Source organism: Trichosurus vulpecula, chromosome 1, assembly GCF_011100635.1.
Source record: "Trichosurus vulpecula isolate mTriVul1 chromosome 1, mTriVul1.pri, whole genome shotgun sequence".
In the NCBI taxonomy this organism is placed as follows: Eukaryota; Metazoa; Chordata; class Mammalia; order Diprotodontia; family Phalangeridae; genus Trichosurus; species Trichosurus vulpecula.
Window position 1 is genome coordinate 85,639,912 of NC_050573.1, and position 17,733 is coordinate 85,657,644.

At 43.0% G+C, this 17,733-nt stretch overlaps 1 protein-coding gene across 5 annotated transcripts; it reads right to left on the minus strand.

Moving 5' to 3' along the window:
• Window positions 1-5,356: 5,356 nt before the first annotated feature.
• LOC118841690 (zinc finger protein 501-like) lies at window positions 5,357-17,476 on the minus strand. Of its 5 annotated transcripts, XM_036749370.1 has the most exons (5): window positions 17,264-17,476; window positions 14,282-14,436; window positions 9,090-9,159; window positions 7,362-7,541; window positions 5,357-6,525 (listed from the first exon to the last, which is right to left on the minus strand). In XM_036749370.1, exons 4-5 carry the CDS (start codon window positions 7,372-7,374, stop codon window positions 5,426-5,428), a joined length of 1,113 nt encoding a protein of 370 aa, XP_036605265.1. In that variant the 5' UTR covers window positions 7,375-7,541; window positions 9,090-9,159; window positions 14,282-14,436; window positions 17,264-17,476; the 3' UTR covers window positions 5,357-5,425. The 5 variants fall into 5 exon arrangements, with proteins under 5 accessions (XP_036605265.1, XP_036605350.1, XP_036605209.1 ...); XM_036749455.1 differs by lacking the exon at window positions 17,264-17,476 and having other exon boundaries at window positions 9,107-9,159; window positions 14,282-14,365; XM_036749314.1 differs by lacking the exons at window positions 7,362-7,541; window positions 9,090-9,159 and having other exon boundaries at window positions 17,264-17,418.
• Between the last annotated feature and the right edge of the window lie 257 nt (window positions 17,477-17,733).

Below are 17,733 nucleotides of genomic sequence, written 5' to 3' on the forward strand. Positions count from 1 at the left end.
ATTCCTTGTTCTTACCTCCCTAGACAGTAACCCAGTAATGACAGATTTTAACACGCTCTGAATTTTGGATGTATGTAACAGAAATATAAACAAAAGGGAAAATATAGAACTGGACAAATTGCTGAAGAAACTAGAGCTAAATGATATGATACAGTCTAAATGGGACTGCAAAAGAATATATGTGTTTCTCAGCACTATATGGGACTTTTACAAAAATGACCATGTTTTAGGGCAAAAAGATACTGCAAACAAATGTAAGAAGGCAGAAATAGTAAGCGCATCCTCTATAGACCATAACAGAACAAAAATACTAATCATTTCATGGACCGATAGTACAAAAAAGATTTTGTCGTTCAATCACGTCCAACTCTTTGTGACCCCATTTTGCGTTTTTTTTCTGAGAAGATACTGGAGTGGTTTGCTATTTCCTTCTCCAGCTTATTTTTCCAGATGAAGAAACTGAGGTAAACAGGGTTAATTGACTTGCCCAGGGTCACACAACTAGTAAGTGTCTGAGGCTGGATTTGAACTGATTCCAGGCCTGGTGCTCTATCCACTGTCCCACTTAGCGGCTCCCAGTATAATTCCTACCCATGATTTAGACTCCAAAAATCATCTCCTCTATGAAGCTTTCCTAAAAATCTCCTTGGTCATTAGCTACCTCAGACTCCAGGCAGCACTGTGTTTTATACCTTCCCAATATATTTATGTGTTATTGAGCATTACAGTTATTTGTATCTGTGTTTTATCCCCCTACTAAACTACACATTCCATAAATGGAGAGACTATGTTTTAGCTAAACATTGCATTTTTCCCAGTGCCAGTACAGCACAATGCCTGGAACATAACAGATACTTAATAAAGGCTTATTGATTGAGTGATTGACTGAATTTAAATTTAAAAACCTCACTAAAATGCTTTTCATTACTCCATAGCAAGGTTATGGAAAGGAGGCATGGGGAGGGGAAATGTAGATAGTATATTTTGGGGGGACAACCAGGTGGTGCAGTGGATAGAGCACTGGGCAAGTCACATAACCCTGTTTGCCTCAGTTTCCTCATCTGTAAAATGAGCTGGAGAAGGAAAGGCAAACCATTCTAGTATCTTTGTGAAGAAAACCCCCAAATGGCATCACGACTGAAATGACTTAACAACGACAAAGAGGGACCAGCTGGAGACAGGGCGGGGGTGGGTATTCGGGGAGAAGAGGCTTTGGAAAAGCAAGTTTTGAAGTCGAGGGGCTGATAGGGCTCCAGCTCAGAGTGGACCTGCCGAGAGGTAAAGGCAGGGCGGGGCCAAGGCTCCAAGAAGGTGGGGCGGAGTTGGGGCGGGGACAGGGCTCTGAGGAGGCGGGACCAGAGCTCAGAGGGAGCGGGGCGGAGTCAAAAGAGTACACACCTAAACTCCAGGCCAGCAGAGCCAAGCCCCTGGAAGGACCGACCCTGGACAGACGCAGCCTTCCCGCATCCCTCCACCCCTCAGTACCTGACTCATCCTTGACCCCAGCCAATGCTGGTGCGGAACTCTCCCAGTGACCCTTGGGAGGACCGCCCGCCCGTCCTCTGGTGACTCGCGGGTCCTCTCTGGAAAGGGGGCGGGCGGAGTTCAGGAGCAGAGAAGGAGGGAAGAAGGATGGGAGCCATGGAATGGTAGAGGGTGATATTTGGTGGTGGAGGGGACGAGTTATCCTCCAAGCTTGGCTGGGAGACGCCCCTCCCTGAGGCTGCCCATGCTGGGGTCTAGCAGAACAAATGCAACTCCTCTTCCTCCTTTCTTTGTACCCCAGTAGTCGAGCAAGGCCCAAACCCAGGCCCTGCTCTAGCCCTGCAAAGTGCTGCCCCTTCCCCATCCTGACACACAGTGCCTTGACCTCTGCAGGTCAGTGATCGTTAAAATGAATGAAAGGGAAGGAAAGTAAATGAGAAAATGCAAGACAGATAGGAAGCTGAAGTGGGAGTGAAGAGAAGATCTAAGAGCTGAAGTGTGGGAACCCTCTTCCTACCTTCTCCCGCCCACCAAAGCTCTCCTCTGGGGTTGCTGGGTGTGATAATGGAAGGAAAAGAACAGGGTTCGAGTTCCAGCCCATCTATGATTGTGTGACCTTGGGCAAATCACCTCATCTCTGTTTCCCTCCTGTGTATGATGGAGATTATAGAAATCCTATATTTAGAGCTGGGGGGGAGGGGGATAACTTCAGATCAAAATAACTGTACTACCACCACTTTGCAGGTGGAAGAAACAAATAGAATGTGAAACTACACGTCAACTAATTAATATCAAGAAGCTTCTATCTTTCAACCAATTTGCTCTCCCTCACCCCACTATGGTAAGTACATCCTTCTCTCAAATCCCCAGACTGCTCCAATCCTTGACCCCTTAAATACCTCCATTCACCTTTCTCTAGGTCTACTTCAATAAAACTTTGAATATAGTGGCATTACTTTACTCCTTACCAGGGTTCACTTGGAGGTCAAGTTTCTCTTCCTCTTTCCTCTGTGATGCCCCCAACCTTAAATAAGGAATAACTCCTCCTCCATCTTTTCACATAGCTTGTTTTACAAAGCATTGGAGACCCGTGTTATTAAAATGTGATTTCAGGTTATTTAATAATTTACATTTCTATAGTACTTTAGCAAAGTATGCTTTTCTTAACAACCCATTCAGAGTAGAAAGTGACTCCAGTTCTAATGGTTCTCATTTGAATGAATCACTTTCATCAGTGTGTTCAGCCACTGTTTCACTTTTGCTCAAGCAAGATGACAATTTGCATCAGGAGGGATAGGAGCCACAGGACCTGGGATTAAATCTGGCCTCGTCTGGTTACTGACCTTGGGTAAGCCACCTAAACTCTTTAGCCCTCAGTTTCTTCATTTGTTTAAAAAAAGGCACTGGGTGTGTGTGTGTGTATATGTTTATACTCTATGTAGTCTTTAAGGCCCGTTTCAACTCAATCATTACCCTCATTTTACAAATGAAGAAATTGAGGTTCAGAAAGGCTCTATCAACCATGATCACACAGGTAGTGTTAGTGCCAAGGCAGAAATCTGAGTCTCCTGATGTCACATCCAAAGTGCTCCTTCTTCCGTACCACATTGTCTGACACGCATCCTGACAACCTCATTGCTTCTTGGGCAAGTGCTGGTCATTCTCTAAAAGTTAAAGCTGATTGATGGTCTTTCCACTTAAATCTGCCTCACTTTCTACTGACACCTTCTATCACTTGTAATACTATCCACCAAATCTGTAACTGTGGGCTTATCTTTGGATCTAAAATCCAACTACCAATCTAGTTGATTCCACCTCCACGATGCATCACATCTGTTCCTCCACTCTGGTCCTACTGGTACTAACCTAGTGCGGGATCTCACTGCACACTACTGCAACAGTCTCTGAATAGGTCTAGCCAATGCCACTCACCACTCCAATCTGTACTTTCTGCTGTTGCCAGAGTAATCTTTTTCATAAATTCTCACACGATGATATGGTCATGCAATTAAAAAAAAAATCTTCAGTGGCTTATCATCTACTGAGTAAAATCCAAACTCCTTTGGCATTCAAGGCCCTGCAGTCTAGAAGCACTGACCTATTTTTCAAGCTTTCTCTCTCAGTTCACAATAACTCCATCTAAAACAAATGACTCAATCTTACCCTCCCCAATTTCACTTGCTAGCAATGCTCTATCCTGATCACTGAATTCATCTCTCATTTTAAAAATCACTTTCAAATGTCACTTCCTCCCTCATGTGCATTTGAGTTAACCGTGAATTATGTCTTATCCCTCTATGAGTCTTCAAAGTCTATGAAGACGGGGAGCATTATTTCCTCTAAACTTTTTATGTCCCTCAGCGCGTAAGACTGTACTCTACTCACAGTAGGTGTTTAATGAACGCTTAAATGAACAGAAGCTGTGATGATTTGGTCAAATGGCCTCCTTTTCCATTATCCTTCGTCTTCTCTACCGCATCCCGTATCAACAATCGTTTCCTTTGTCTCAGACCTGTTATGGGGCTTAGCTTGAAAAGGCCAAGGATCCCCACTGCATCCTGGGCCGTCTCCTGTTGTCCTGATCTATATCTGGCCACTGGACCTAGATGACTCTGGAGGACAGTGAGGCTGAGGCTGGTGACTTTGCACAGCCTCCCTCACTTAAATCCAATTCTCTTGAATGTCATGGCATCAACTTCCTGATGTTGTGTCCTCTTGGAGAACAAAGGACAAACAATAGCACCCTTTGTCTCCGAACTCTCTCCACTCTTGGATCCCCAGAACTTAGCACAATGGGGCATCTAGCAGAAACTTAATAAATGCTAATTAACTGATTTCAAGACACAACTTCTCAGCCTCTTTCTTTTTCACTCTACCTTCTAGCTGCTGACTTTAGAGGCAGTTAGGTGGCATAGTGGATAAAGTGCTATATCTGGGAGTCAGGAAGACTCCCAAGTTTAAATCTTGCCTCAGAAACTACTAGTTGTGAGCCCAAGTAAGCCACAACCTCTTAGCCTCAGTTTCCTCAGATACAGAATGGGGATAATAATAGTACCCACCTCCTAGGACTGCTGTGATGATCAAATGAGCTTATTATGTAAAGTGCTTTGCAAACCTTAAAGCACGATGTTAGCTATTGATGTTGGAGCCTTCTCTCATATCACTAACCTCTTCATTCTCTTCTAGTTCTGGACGTTCTTCCTTACCCTATATATTGGGAAAGCTAGCCCACTCACATAACTCCACCATAGGGGTACCCCCTATATGTAGATGGCCTCTTTTATCTGTATTTCTAGCTTTATTCTATAAATCCAGTTGTCTGTAGGCCATCTTCACTTAAATATCCCATCAACAGATCTTAACTTAAAACATCAAATCCTAGGCTCAGGGGCAGTGAATAGAGCACCAGCCCTGGAGTCAGGAGGACATGAGTTCAAATCTGGCCTGAGACACTTGACGCTTATTAGCTGTGTGACCTTGGGAAAGTCACTTAATCCCAACTGCCTTGTTTTCCCTTCCCTTCCTTTCCCCTCTCCAAAACAAACAACAAAAAGTTTGGCAAACTTCCTGACTGCCTCTGATAGAGGTGGTGTCATTCTCAATGGAGCCTATACAGAAAGACGTAGAGCCACTCTGCCCAATTCATATCAATTTTTGATGGAGAATAAATTATTCTAAAGTTGGAATGTCACCCTCCTATGTTCCCAAGGAATACTTCAGCTGTATATTCTCTGGTAGAGAGATGACCAGCTGGGGGTACTATCACTTAAAGTTATTTATTACTTTAGCCAACCAAAAACATTTATTAAACTATCTGCATGTGGCACCAGGTTAAATGCTACAGAAAGTCAGACAAAAATGGGCCCTGCCCTTGAACTTATAATCTTTAATGGGTTCTTGCACCAAAGTAATTTTTGGGAATTCCCCACTACATTAACAGTCACTCTCTGGTGTGAATTCTCTGGTGCTGAATAAGTTTTGAGCTGTGACAGAAGGCTTTTCCACATTCACAGCATTCGTATGGTTTCTCCCCAGAATGAATTCTCTGATGTTGAAGAAGGTTTGAGCCATGACTGAAGGCCTTCCCACATTCATTACATTCATAAGGTTTTTCCCCAGTATGAGTTCTTAAGTGATCAATAAGAACTGCAAGTTGTGTAAAGGCTTTCCCACATTCATTACATTCATAGGGTCTCTCTCCACTATGAACCCTCTGATGTTGGAAAAGGCTTGAGCTCCAATTGAAGGTCTTGCCACATTCATGACATTCATAAGGTTTCTCCCCAGTGTGAATTCTCTGGTGTGCAATAAAGACAGATCGGTGACTAAAGGCTTTTCCACACTCATTACACTGATAAGGTTTTTCTCCAGTGTGAATTCTTTGATGCCGAATAAGGTCTGACCTTCCTCTGAAGGCTTTCCCACATTCATTACATTCAAAGGGTTTTTCTCCAGTGTGAATTCTTTGATGTTCAATAAGGGTTGATCTGTGACTAAATGCTTTGCCACATTCATTACATTCATAGGGTTTATCTCCAGTATGAATTCTCCGATGCCTAATAATTTCGGATCTCTGGCTGAATGCTCTCCCACATTCATTACATTCAAAAGGTTTCTCTCCAGTATGAATTCTCAGATGCTGAATAAGGACTGAGCGCTGGCCAAAGCTTTGGCCACAAGTATCACATTTATGAGGTCTCACTCCTGTAGGAACTCTCTGCTCTATAACAAGATTTGAGTTCAGGCTGAAATTTTTCCCAAATCCAGTACATTCATGGCCTCTCTCATTTATAGGGGTTTCTTCATGCATGACTGTCACCTGTGCCTTTCTCTGATGGGAAAGGGAGTTTTTCCATCTCTTCTCAGCTGGGATTCCCACCTGACTATCTAACCTGCTTTGAAGTTCATAGGTTTCTCCAAATTTGGGTTTCTGGAGAACATCTGATTGGAGTATTTCTGATACCGTTCCACAAGATTCTATTTCTTCAGAAATTTCCTGCTTTGGGATCAGTAACTTGTTGTCAGTCCTGGTCTTATAATCTGAAATTATAAATGGAAAGTAAAAAAAAAAAGTCATCTGTTCTCTAATTGCAAGTAGGAGAGGAGGTAAATTGATGGAGACAGATGACAAATATAGAATCATAATTTCAAAGAGTCATAGATTTGGAAGTAACTGTTTAGGCCATATTGTGCAATCCTCTGATGCATGAGTCATAGAGTTGGAAAGGACCTCAGAAGTTTAGTTCAACTAGTAATGAGGTTCCCTTCTACAGTGCTCTTGACAAGTGGTCTACCTTCTACCTGAAGATCTACAGTGATGGGGAACCCCTTACTATTGGAGGCAACCCATTTCCTTTTGTTCAGCTATGTTAGGAAGCTTTTCCTTTACTGAGCTGAAATTTGTCTTGCGAGTCCTAGCCATCACTCCTACTTATGTTCTCCAGGGCTGTGGAAAATAAAGCTAACTCTTCTACTTGACAAGACTTCAAATACTTGGACAACAGCTATTAAGTTCCCTCTACAAAATGATGGTGATGTCCAAGAGGGTCCCATGATTTTGATAACTTCAAAAGTTATTTTATAAACTGATGAAAAGCTAGGAAAGTAGAGTAGAAGAGTGATGTTATGGTGGAATGGTGAGTGCCCTGGACATAAGGTAATGTGAATCCAGATAAGATGACACAAGACTTTTGACTAGAGGGGACAAAGAACAATGAGTAATAATATTAGAGGATAAGCACAAAATCTGGAGCTAAGTTCAAGCCAGAGAGAGAGGGAGAGAGAGAGAGAGAGAGAGAGAACGAGAACTATTATTAGAAATATGAGAGGGAATTCAGATGAGCTAGTAAGGAACAACTTGGTGGGATGGTACTTACAGTTTCTAAACATGAAGTTATCTTTGCCTTAACTTTCCTCCTTCCCTTCTCCCCTTGGACATCTGAGCAGTTACTACCAAAATTCTTCCATTACAATGTCCCTCACAGCTGTCTTCAAATATTTCAAGGGCTGTCATGAAGAGGCATGAAATTTGTTCTATATGATCAGACGGGACAAACCTAAGAGCAATCAATGAAGTTTCAAAGACGCAAATGTAATTTAATATAATGAAAAAGTTCCTAACAATTCAAGCTATCCCAAAGCAGAATAAGGTGCCTTGGCATGAAATAGTGAGCTCCCCTTAAGGAGAGGCATTCCCCAACTGGATGACCATTTGTCCAGAATATTGTACAAGGGATTTTTTTTTCTTTAGGAGTATGGATTGGACTAGAGAGTGGTCTGAGATTCCTTCTAATTTTGAAACTTGGTGATTATTAAATTTATCCCCTTCTCTACCTATCATATTTGGTAACACCATCCATCACTTCCTCCACATACTCTTCCCTTGGTTTGCATAACTCTGTGCTGTCTTGGTCATATCATCTTTTTATTGCTCTGTCTCCCCGATGGCTTTCTATTCCAGCTAAATGAAACATTCCCCTAATGGGCTCCTTTTCTTCATGTATCTGCCTATTCTAGTTTGTACATGCCGGCACTTCTGAAATTCTCTAAATACTCATTATTATCCCACACAAAAACATACAGTGGCTTTCTAAAGCTTACTTTTTCAAATTTCAGCCTTCTATCACTTGCCCAGGTACGTCTCCAAATTCTTTTCTATCATTTCTCAACATGGCCCATTAGACCCAGTCTCTTTACCTTGAGCAAGTCTTTCTTCTTTACTGAACATATCTGCAAGCGGAAAGTACACTAGACCTGGGAGTGAGGATGGGGAACAAGTTTTGGTTCTCCCATTTGTTAGTCATGTAACTTTGGGTAAGCCACTTGACCTCTCAGAGCCTCAGTTTCCCCATTTGTCCCTATCAAAGCTCAATTGAGATGATGACTCATATTTTACGTGAGGGCTTGGAGGTGTAGGAAGCCCCTTCTAGTCCTGTGACGCAGGCTATGCTAGTGTTACTACTGTGATTTCAGAGATAAAGACAATGAAGTCCATCATCATACAGCTAGTAAGTGTTGGAGCTGGAATTTAAACCCAGCTCTTCAGACTACAAATACTTTGTAACAATAAAAAGCAAACTATTATCATTATTAAACTGTCCCCTCAGAATTTTACCACAGCTTTCAGGAGTGACCTTTCCATTCATACATTCCTTGAATAATGCCACCTCACTTCATACTAGGATTAGAGATAGAGGATGAGGGGACATCAGAGGCCTTCTAAGCCAACTTTTCATTTTACAGAGGAGGAAACTGAGGCCCAGGAAGGCTAAGGGCCATTAATTATCTAAGTACAACAAAGTGGTAAGCACAGAAGTTTGAAACCATGTTCTCTGATTTGAGAGCAAATACTCTTTCTTCTGTTTCATACTAGCCCCCCACCCCCTCAGCACTGTTTTACTGTTTCCTTAGTACTTAGCACATATTATGAATCTGATTATCATATATGTGCTTACTAACTTTCTTTATATGTGCCTTGTCTTTCCAATTAGATTTTAAAATCCTTAGATGACAAGTTCTGGGTTTTAAACTTTCTTCTGTATCCTACAGCACCTAATACAGGATACCCTAGGTGTTTAAAGCTGGTTGAATACAAATTACTTAACCAATACTCATTCAGGACCGTTTGTGTGGGGTCAGACTGGATATCTCCAAAGGACGGACAAGTCTCAAAAGCTGTTGAAAAATAGGAAAACACAAGTATAACTCACTTTATATCAAAGCTATTGACTTTCAGAGATGGAAGAGACCATATGAGATCATCTAGTCTAGAGGTGACAAACTTGCTGCCATGGGGCCACAAACCAGAACTAGATTAAAATGGAATTGGGAAATGTTTAACAAAATAAATAAAAATACAACACAGATAATGCTAATTTGTGGTTTTCCATGTCAATATCTGGTCTGCAGAATGTGTTTCTGTATCTAGTCCATCTACTCTTTTTTCTCAGAGAAAGAATCAGAGGATGGAGGTAACTTAGTCCCAGGTTTGATCATCTAGTTGTTGACAGGAAGGAGATCACACCACAAGCCTCCTGACTCCTGGTCCAGGGCTCTTGTAACTGTGTGTCAAAGTTACACATACAGTTACACATATGCATTAACACAAAAAGATCAAATGATATTGTAAGTGAAATAAGGAAATTAAATGCTGAAGAATGCTGCAAAAAAGTATGTTTAAGAATGTTTTGATTGTGTAGACAGACTCCTGGTTAACTGAATTTTTTTTTACTAAAGTCCTCTCCACACTGCATGAAGGTGACTGAAGTCTATGCCAATGAAGTTCAACCTCTAGAAAGTTTTAGCCAAGCAGGAAATGCTTGGGTATGGAACAAGAGACAGACTGTGTTTCTGTCATTCTGTCACCTGAAACCCAGTCTAGCTAAATGAGATTATTTATCAACATTGGTTTGGCTACCAAATGAATTTTTCAGTCCCATAATTGAATGAAGACTCTCTGTTAAGGTGTGGAGAGGGGTTTTATTCTATACCAACAGAGGGAGTATCAAGCCTGATGAAAACAAGAATAAGACCCTCATCACCCTTGCAATTACTAATGCAATAGCCCCCTAACTGGTTTCTCTGATTCCAGTCTAATGCCCTCCAATCTATCTCCTACACAACTGCCAAACTGGTATCCATGTGGCAGATCTGACAATATCACATCCCTTTAGTCCTTGGGACTAAAATCTAAAAACTAGCCTGAAATCAAAATCTTTTCACAACTGGGTTCTACCTGCCTTTCTGTTTTTATTTCATATCACTACCATTCATGGGCAGCTGAGCGATGCAATGGACAGAGCACCCGGCCCAGAGTCAGGAAGTCTTGATTTCAAATCAGGCCTCAGACACTTACTGGCTGTCTGACTCTGGGCAGGTCATTCCACCCTTGTTTTTAACTCAGCTGTAAAATGGAGATTATAACAGCACCTACCTTTCAGGGTTGTCATGCGCAGTGCTAAGTAAGCACTTAATAAATCCTTGTTCCCTCACCCCTTTCCCCTGCACTCTTCATTCCAGTCAAATTGGTCTGTATACAGCATTCCATCTGCTGCTCCTCTGCCTTTGCATCATGGGCTCTCTCCCCCCACCCTCCCACAGTTTCTTAGCAATCTCTTCTTGAAATGACTTTGTATATACTTTCTATTTATTTGTGCAAATGATGTATTTCCAGTGGGAGAACTTAAAACACCGTGAGGGCCAGGAACGTTTCTTTTCATCCCCAGGGCCTTGCACAAAACAGGTCCTTAGTAAATGTGTTGCACTAAATTGAATCCTTGAAGTATGATGTAATTAATCTAGCTAATATTTCCCTGTCTAGTAACTGCTGTATTACCTACCCTCCAGGGTTGTTAGTGCGATATGCCTTGTAAACCACAAATAAATGTGGGTTATGCTTTGTAAATCTGTGTTTCAGGTTTGCTATTTGGAAAAATCAAAGGGTTTCTGTGAATTCAAATCAAATGCCACCTCCTCCAGGATGCCTCCTCTGATTTCTCACTAGTAACAGTCTTCTAAGAGGTGGCATGCTGAAGGAGACAAAGAGCTGACTTTGAAGTTAGGAAGACCTGAGTTTAAGTTGCTTCTTCTATATACCAGCTCTATGACCACAGGCAAGTCACAAAGCTCTGGGGTCAGGTAGCTGTCTAAGACTTTAAGTTGCTGGTCTATACTGGTGGAATGAGTTTCCAAATTCAAGTAGCTCTCACTGGTGACATCACAGATCCAGATCCCAAACTCCACAAACCCTAACCTTCTACCTTGGACTTCACATGTATTTAGCTCTTCTTCTTGCACAACTGTGTATTACAATTTATAAATGATGGTGTCTTATCTGCATACAAGAAATGTGAGTTCAGTGGGAAGTGGGGTCCCCTTTTTATCCAAATTTTTGATGTCCCCTATTGCTAGCTAAGTAGTGTGCTTAGGTACTTAATAAATATTTGCTGAATTAAACTATCAGTAATGGCCCAAGGTTATCAAAACCTAAAAATTTCATGGGCAAAGAAATGAATAAATGGTAAGGACAGCCCTGGGGCCAAGGGCTATTGGGTTATTAATGATATAGACTAAGCAGTCAAGATAGACAGTGAGAAGGATATTATTAACTAACCTGCATTTATGATGGGATAGAGACTCCAGAATGAGAGAAGCAGGTGAGGCTGAGGACTACAGAGGATAGTGACTCTGCGGCCAACACAACGTATCCAATTTTATATACTTCAAAAAAGAAGTGATTTCTTTGGTGTGAGTGCACCCACCCAGCAACCAAGACTGCAACACAGAGTCAGAATCAGAACCGAAACAGACCACGCAAGTCCCCTTGTCCAGTCTATATGTGAGTAAGAATCCCTTCTGCCTCTGACAGGCAGTTCTCTGCCCCACACTTCAAGGGGAACTTTTTGCCTCTTCAAGCAGCCCACTTTACTTCTGGATAACAGTAATTGCAAAGAAGTTTTTCCTTACATGGAAGTGAATTCTACTTCTATCTTTTACCTACTATTTCTTGCTCTGCTCTCTGGGGCTAAGCAGAACAAATCTAATGTCTCTTTCCACAGCCTTCCAAATATCTGAAGTCAGCTATCCCCCTAAAAATCTTCTCTTCCAAGCTAAATACCCTTGGTTTCTTCAATCTAGCCTCAAATGGCAGAGATGATAGCCCCGTCACTATCCTGGTCACCTGCTCTCTTGTTAATGTCTCTAGAACTGAACTGACACTTTTGTGTGGTTCGATCATGGAAGAGCAGAGTGAGTAAACCTCCTTCATTATGAAGGCTATGCCTTTTAATCCAGATAGTTAATTTTTTTGGCTGCCATGTCATAGTGTTCTGGGAACACAGACTTAGTTCTGAGGGAGACTAAGAAATCATCTAGTCCAGTGGTTATTAATCTGGGGTCCATGAACATGTTTTCACTATTCTGACAACTGCAATTCAATATAATTGGTTTCCTCTGTAATCTTACGTATTTTATGTTATGCATTCAAAAACATTATTCTGAGAAGGGATCCAAAGACTTCATCACGCTGCTGAAGGGGTCCATGAGACAAAAAAGCTTAAAACCTGTTGATCTAGATCGATGCCTTCATCTCACAGGTGAGGAAACTGAGGCCCGTAGAAGTGAAGTAGGTTAAAAAAAGTGACGTGTTTGAGTTGAGACAGGGAGTAAGTGGCAGAGCTAGGATTCAAATGCAGGGGCCCTAACTCCAAATCCAATACTTTTTCCACTATCGCCATAATTTTGATTTTGAAACCCATTAAAATGCCTGGATATTTTTCATATTGTTTTATAGCTATTTGTCTCCTGTCCTATACTCATGTAGTTGGTTCTTTGGCCTTTAAATTTATCCCTGTTAAATTTATTATTGTTAGATTAGGCCCAGTGTTCTAGCCTGTAGATTTTTTGGGATCTTTTTATTCAACAAATTAGTTGTTTTTCCCAGTTCCCTATATTGTATATGTTTTTACATCTATACACAGAGATCATATAACTAAAAGAGGAAGGAAGTGGAAAAATGGATTTCTGTAAACACCTCATGCATGTTTAAAATTTGCAACTTTGGCAAAGGATGGAACAACATAATCCCTGGAAAGTTCAAATGACTAGAAAACCCAAGGACAGTGGAAATGTTTAGAAGGTGTGCAAATGCTACACGTTACCAACAATGACCTACATGCGAGAAGTGGAAGAAAAAGCTGTATTAAAGATAAGAGCACCTGGAAAAGCATGTGGGCTTGGTCACAGATCAACAATAAGAAGTAACAGAGGAATAATCCAAATCAGGGCTGTCCAACCTCAGGTTTTTATTGAAACAGACAATATATTTTGATTTGCCATTTTAGCGAGAGCTCTGTGGTAGCTTGGCTTCGTTTACTAAAGCATTTATGTATATTTCTATGCTTGTAGGCAGGCCACATTTTGGACAGCCCTGATCCAAATGATACAATGGTATCCTTGATACCAAAAGAGTAAGAGGAAGACCTTTGGTACACTAGGGAGGCAGTGTGGGGTAGAGGTATGCACACTAGACTTGGAGCTCTCAGTCCTAGGCTCTGGCACTTACCAGCCGTGGGACCTCTCGGGGCTTTAGTTTCTTCAGGGTAAAACAGAGATAATACTTCACTACCTACCTCATTATTGCAATGAAAGTGCTCTGAAAAGTTGAGAGTGCAAAATAATGGAAAGGTCTGGAAATGGAAAGATTGGAGTCAGCAGGATTGGGAATGAATTCTGATTCCACCACTTGCTACTTGTGGTCGACCTTGGCCAAGTCCCTCCTGTGGGCCCAGAGAGGTCCCATAGCTGGCACCAGCAAAGTGAGGTGGCCAGAGGAGATGATCTCTTTGAGCCCTTCTACCTCTAAGTGTATTATCTGATATATCAAGTGCTACAGGCAAGCAAGTTATCTATGAAGGACTATATGGACAAGAGTCTGGTGAGATGAAAAATGAAGGGACATTAGTCTGGCAGACTTAGGCAAACCCACTAATGAAATCACAGATCATCAAAAGTATCAAACTTTCATCTATAAATATTTTAAAATAAATTTATTTAAATTTAGGACAACTCTAATTCACAAGTATCCTTATTTCAGTTCCTATAATAAACAAAAAATGATTATCAGCAAAGGTGGTAAACTGTCTAATGTAAAGCAGACATATCTGCAGTGAGAAGAAAAATCCAATCTGCCTCTACAATATTTTTTATCAAAATGTACTCAACGACTTTCTACGTTGAAGGCTCTGGCTGAAGAGGAGGGACACAGAGCTCTGGGAGTGGGCTGGGGTAGAATGAGTACCGTATTGGGGATCCTGGAGGCGTAGTAACATCTCATGATGTGGAAGCCCTGGATGGGATCCGGGTGATGGGAAGCTGATGTGGGCTGAAGCAGAGAGTGGCTCTTGTACTGCCCCCAGGGCTGCCATATCCTCTGGTGACGAGCATGAATGGAACCTGGGGAACAGGTAACGTTACAGGTGGGTGAGGATGGATTCAGATGGATATTGAAAGAAACCCAAACTAAAAACAACAAACGCTTTATTCCAAGAGGAGAGAGGCTGATGGGGGGTGGGAAGGTTGAACCAGGGTATCATTCATTTCCTAAAGGAAATCAGGAAGAACAAAGGGGTAGGGGAGATAAAAAACCTAGCGCTCTGTATTATTTCTATCATATTCTCTCCAAGATTTTCTAAGACAAGCCTCCACTTTCCCTCAGGTACTGTTATAGTAGGTGCCAACTACTTCTGGCATGGGAGAGGCATCATAGCATCCCACCCTAGACACCTGCTGTACGACCATGAGCAAATCATTTTCTACGTTTCCTCACTGGTAAAATGACATTAAGACCTAGAGGGCCTATAGTTTAGTGTGAGGCTCAAATAGGGTAACATATGTGAATCACTCTGCACATTTTAAATGTCAGTCATTATCCTTGAAAAGGATTCAGTGGCGAAGGCCAGGCAGCATTAAGCAACATCAGCATGATCTGCTCCAGCCTGCCTTTCGCACCTTATTTCACATATCCTCCTTCATGCAGTCAACAATTCAGAAAACTGAGCCACCTGTTGTTCCAGGCGACAGCAGAAACTGATCTAAGCCGCCATCTCACACCTCCATAAATTTTCTAGGGCGATCCTCCAGGCCTGGAGTACTCTCCTTCCTCATTTTTTCCTTGCAAAACTCTCTTCCTTTAAGGTTTAGCTCGGGTGCTGTCTCCTGTATGTTGCCTGCTCCGAGCTCCTGAACTGCAAGTATTCTCTCTTTCCTCAAATTTTTCCACTAACATGACATATAGAGTACTTGTACTAATTCTGTATGATCCTGAATATAAGCTTCTAGAGGGCAGGGTCAATCAATTCTATCTTCAAATTCTCAGCGCCTAGGAAAAAGTCTGGCACATGGTAGGTATGTAATAAATGTCTGCTGAATTGAATTTGAATTTCAAAGGAGGTGGGATTTATCCACGGCACCCCAGAAACCTGATCTCTCTGATAACAATAACAATCCTTTTCCATTGTGCTCAAGTGACTTGCCCAAGCTCTCCTAACTCCGAAGTCCAGGGCTCTTTTCAATAAACTAATCTAATGCTTTATCAGAGACAAGAAAGGCCTAGGTTTTAATCCTCGTTCTACTGCCAAATTACTGCGTGACCTTGTAAAAGCAAGTTTACACCTCTAGGTCCCAGTCAAATATAGGTTTATCCAACAAATATACATTGTAAGATGAAGGAAAACAGACTATGTGCTCTACCTTCAAAGTTCCTTCCGACTCTAAAATCCTATAGTTACTTATACTAATCAACAACACCGTGTATTTTCTGTATTAATGACCCCGTAGAGCTGTGTTTTATCACTGTTCATTAGTTTATTTGAGAGCGTAAAACTGTGTGTATGCTTAACGCAGAACACTATGTAGGGAGTCAGTAACGCTGTTTCTCTAAGTCTCTGAACACCAAGGTCTGGTAAGTTGTCCTTCAGGGGGTTACGGCCTTTGACATGATCCTCTCTCTGACTGTAAATTTGTTGGTAAACTTTCTGTAGTCTCCTTCACTGTTATTTAGAATCACACAATACACCATCCAGATCAGGGCTTCTTAACCTTTTTTTGTCACTAGACCACCGTTTGGTGGCCTAGTAAAGCCTGTAGACGCCTCAGAATGTTGTTAGATGCGTCAAATAAAATATACAAGATTACAAAGGAAACCAATTACACTGAAATGGTTACTATTTTTAAAAGCCCCAAGTTTCTGGATCCCATATTTTTTCTTGTTGTTTACACTGCTGTCTTACTGTTCATGACCTTATTTAGGGTTTTCTTGGCCAAGACACTGGAGCAGTTTGCCATTTCCTTCTCCGGCTCATTTTACAGATGAGAAAACTGAGGCAAGCAGGGTTAAGTGACTTGCTCAGGGTCACTCTGCTAACACGTGTCTGAGGGTAGATTTGAACTCAGAAGGATGAGTATTCCTGACTCCAGGCCCACCACCTCCTAGATGTCCTAGACTCTATGTTAAGAACTCCAATGTATCTAAAAGGATGGGATCCGACCATCTGTTGATGTAATTCCCGAGAGGGTGGACACTGGTCAGCTTTGGAGTAAGGGAGGTGTGGGCTCAAATCTCCTACACTTATTAGATGTGTGATGGTCTGAATTCATAACCCGGCCCCTTCGGGATCTCTCCAAGCTCCTTACACCTCCCTAGTATTCTGGCCTCCGGCGACACCTGCACGCTCGCTCCTGTGTGCACCCGACACTCCAGGCATTTTCCCGTTCCTAGGATGCTCTCCCTCGGGGATCCTCTAAGTCCCACCTAGAACCCCACGATCTGCAAGAAGCCTTTCCTCGTCTCCCTTCGTGCCCGTGCTGTGATCACGTCCAATTTATCCTGTTAGTACACAGTTGTTTGCGATCAGTCTTCCCCATTGGACTGTAGGCTCCTTGAGGGCACAGTCTTTTGTCTCTCTTTGCATCCCCAGCGCTTTCTCAGCCCCATGCCCGGTATACAGGAGGCGCTTAATAAATGCTCGCTACCTGTCGGACTCCGCCACATCATCGGGACCCCTTACTATCGTTGCCGTGCTTGCCCTCATCCTCTTCCCGTCCAATCTTGCCTGGCACAACAGCCCACGGGCCGGGGTGGCGGGCGGCGGGGGCGGGGAGGGCCACAGGAAAGCAGGAACACGAGTGGGCGGATGTGGGAAAAGAAAGGAAGGGCTCTGAAAAAGGAGCAAGGGGAAAGGCTCGCCCCGCTCCCGCCACTCCCAGTCCCCGCCGGACTCACCGTAGAGCTCGTGGCCGGCCGCGGCCTCGGGGCCCTCGAGCCGCCCCCGGGGCGCAGGCGCAGTCCCTCACGTGGAAGCGGGCGCGCTTCGTCCGGGTGGGCTGTGGGGAGAGCACACTCCAAAGGACTAAGACTCAGACCACGTCTGCTCGGGCCCCGAGTACGAAGTCGAGCCACAGTCCGGTAGGAAGTGTCCTCTCGCCAGCACACACCCCCTTCCGTTGGAGCCGCTTCAGCCTGGTCCCCCGGGGTGCTTCCTGAGACGCTCTAGGAAGACGGGAGGACTCGGCATCTCGGTTGTTGGCCTGCTGCAGGGCGGGGGAGCGAGCGTGGTACTGATCTCCCCAAACCGTGTCTTCTGCTTACTTGCCCAAGCTCCCGGCATGGGAGGCTCTGCACCTCCCAGGGCAGCGTGCTGCGGCAGAAAGGGCACTCTGGCGCCACCCGACCTTCCTAACTTTATTTCACAT

Excerpts from the sequence above, each read along its gene's own strand:
- LOC118841690 (XM_036749314.1), bottom strand. The coding sequence starts at position 14,408 with ATGGCAGCCCTGGGGGCAGTACAAGAGCCACTCTCTGCTTCAGCCCAC. Across the intron at positions 6,526-14,281 it reads CCTCCAGGATCCCCAATACG|ATTATAAGACCAGGACTGAC; the intron begins GTACTCATTCTA and ends TTATAATTTCAG.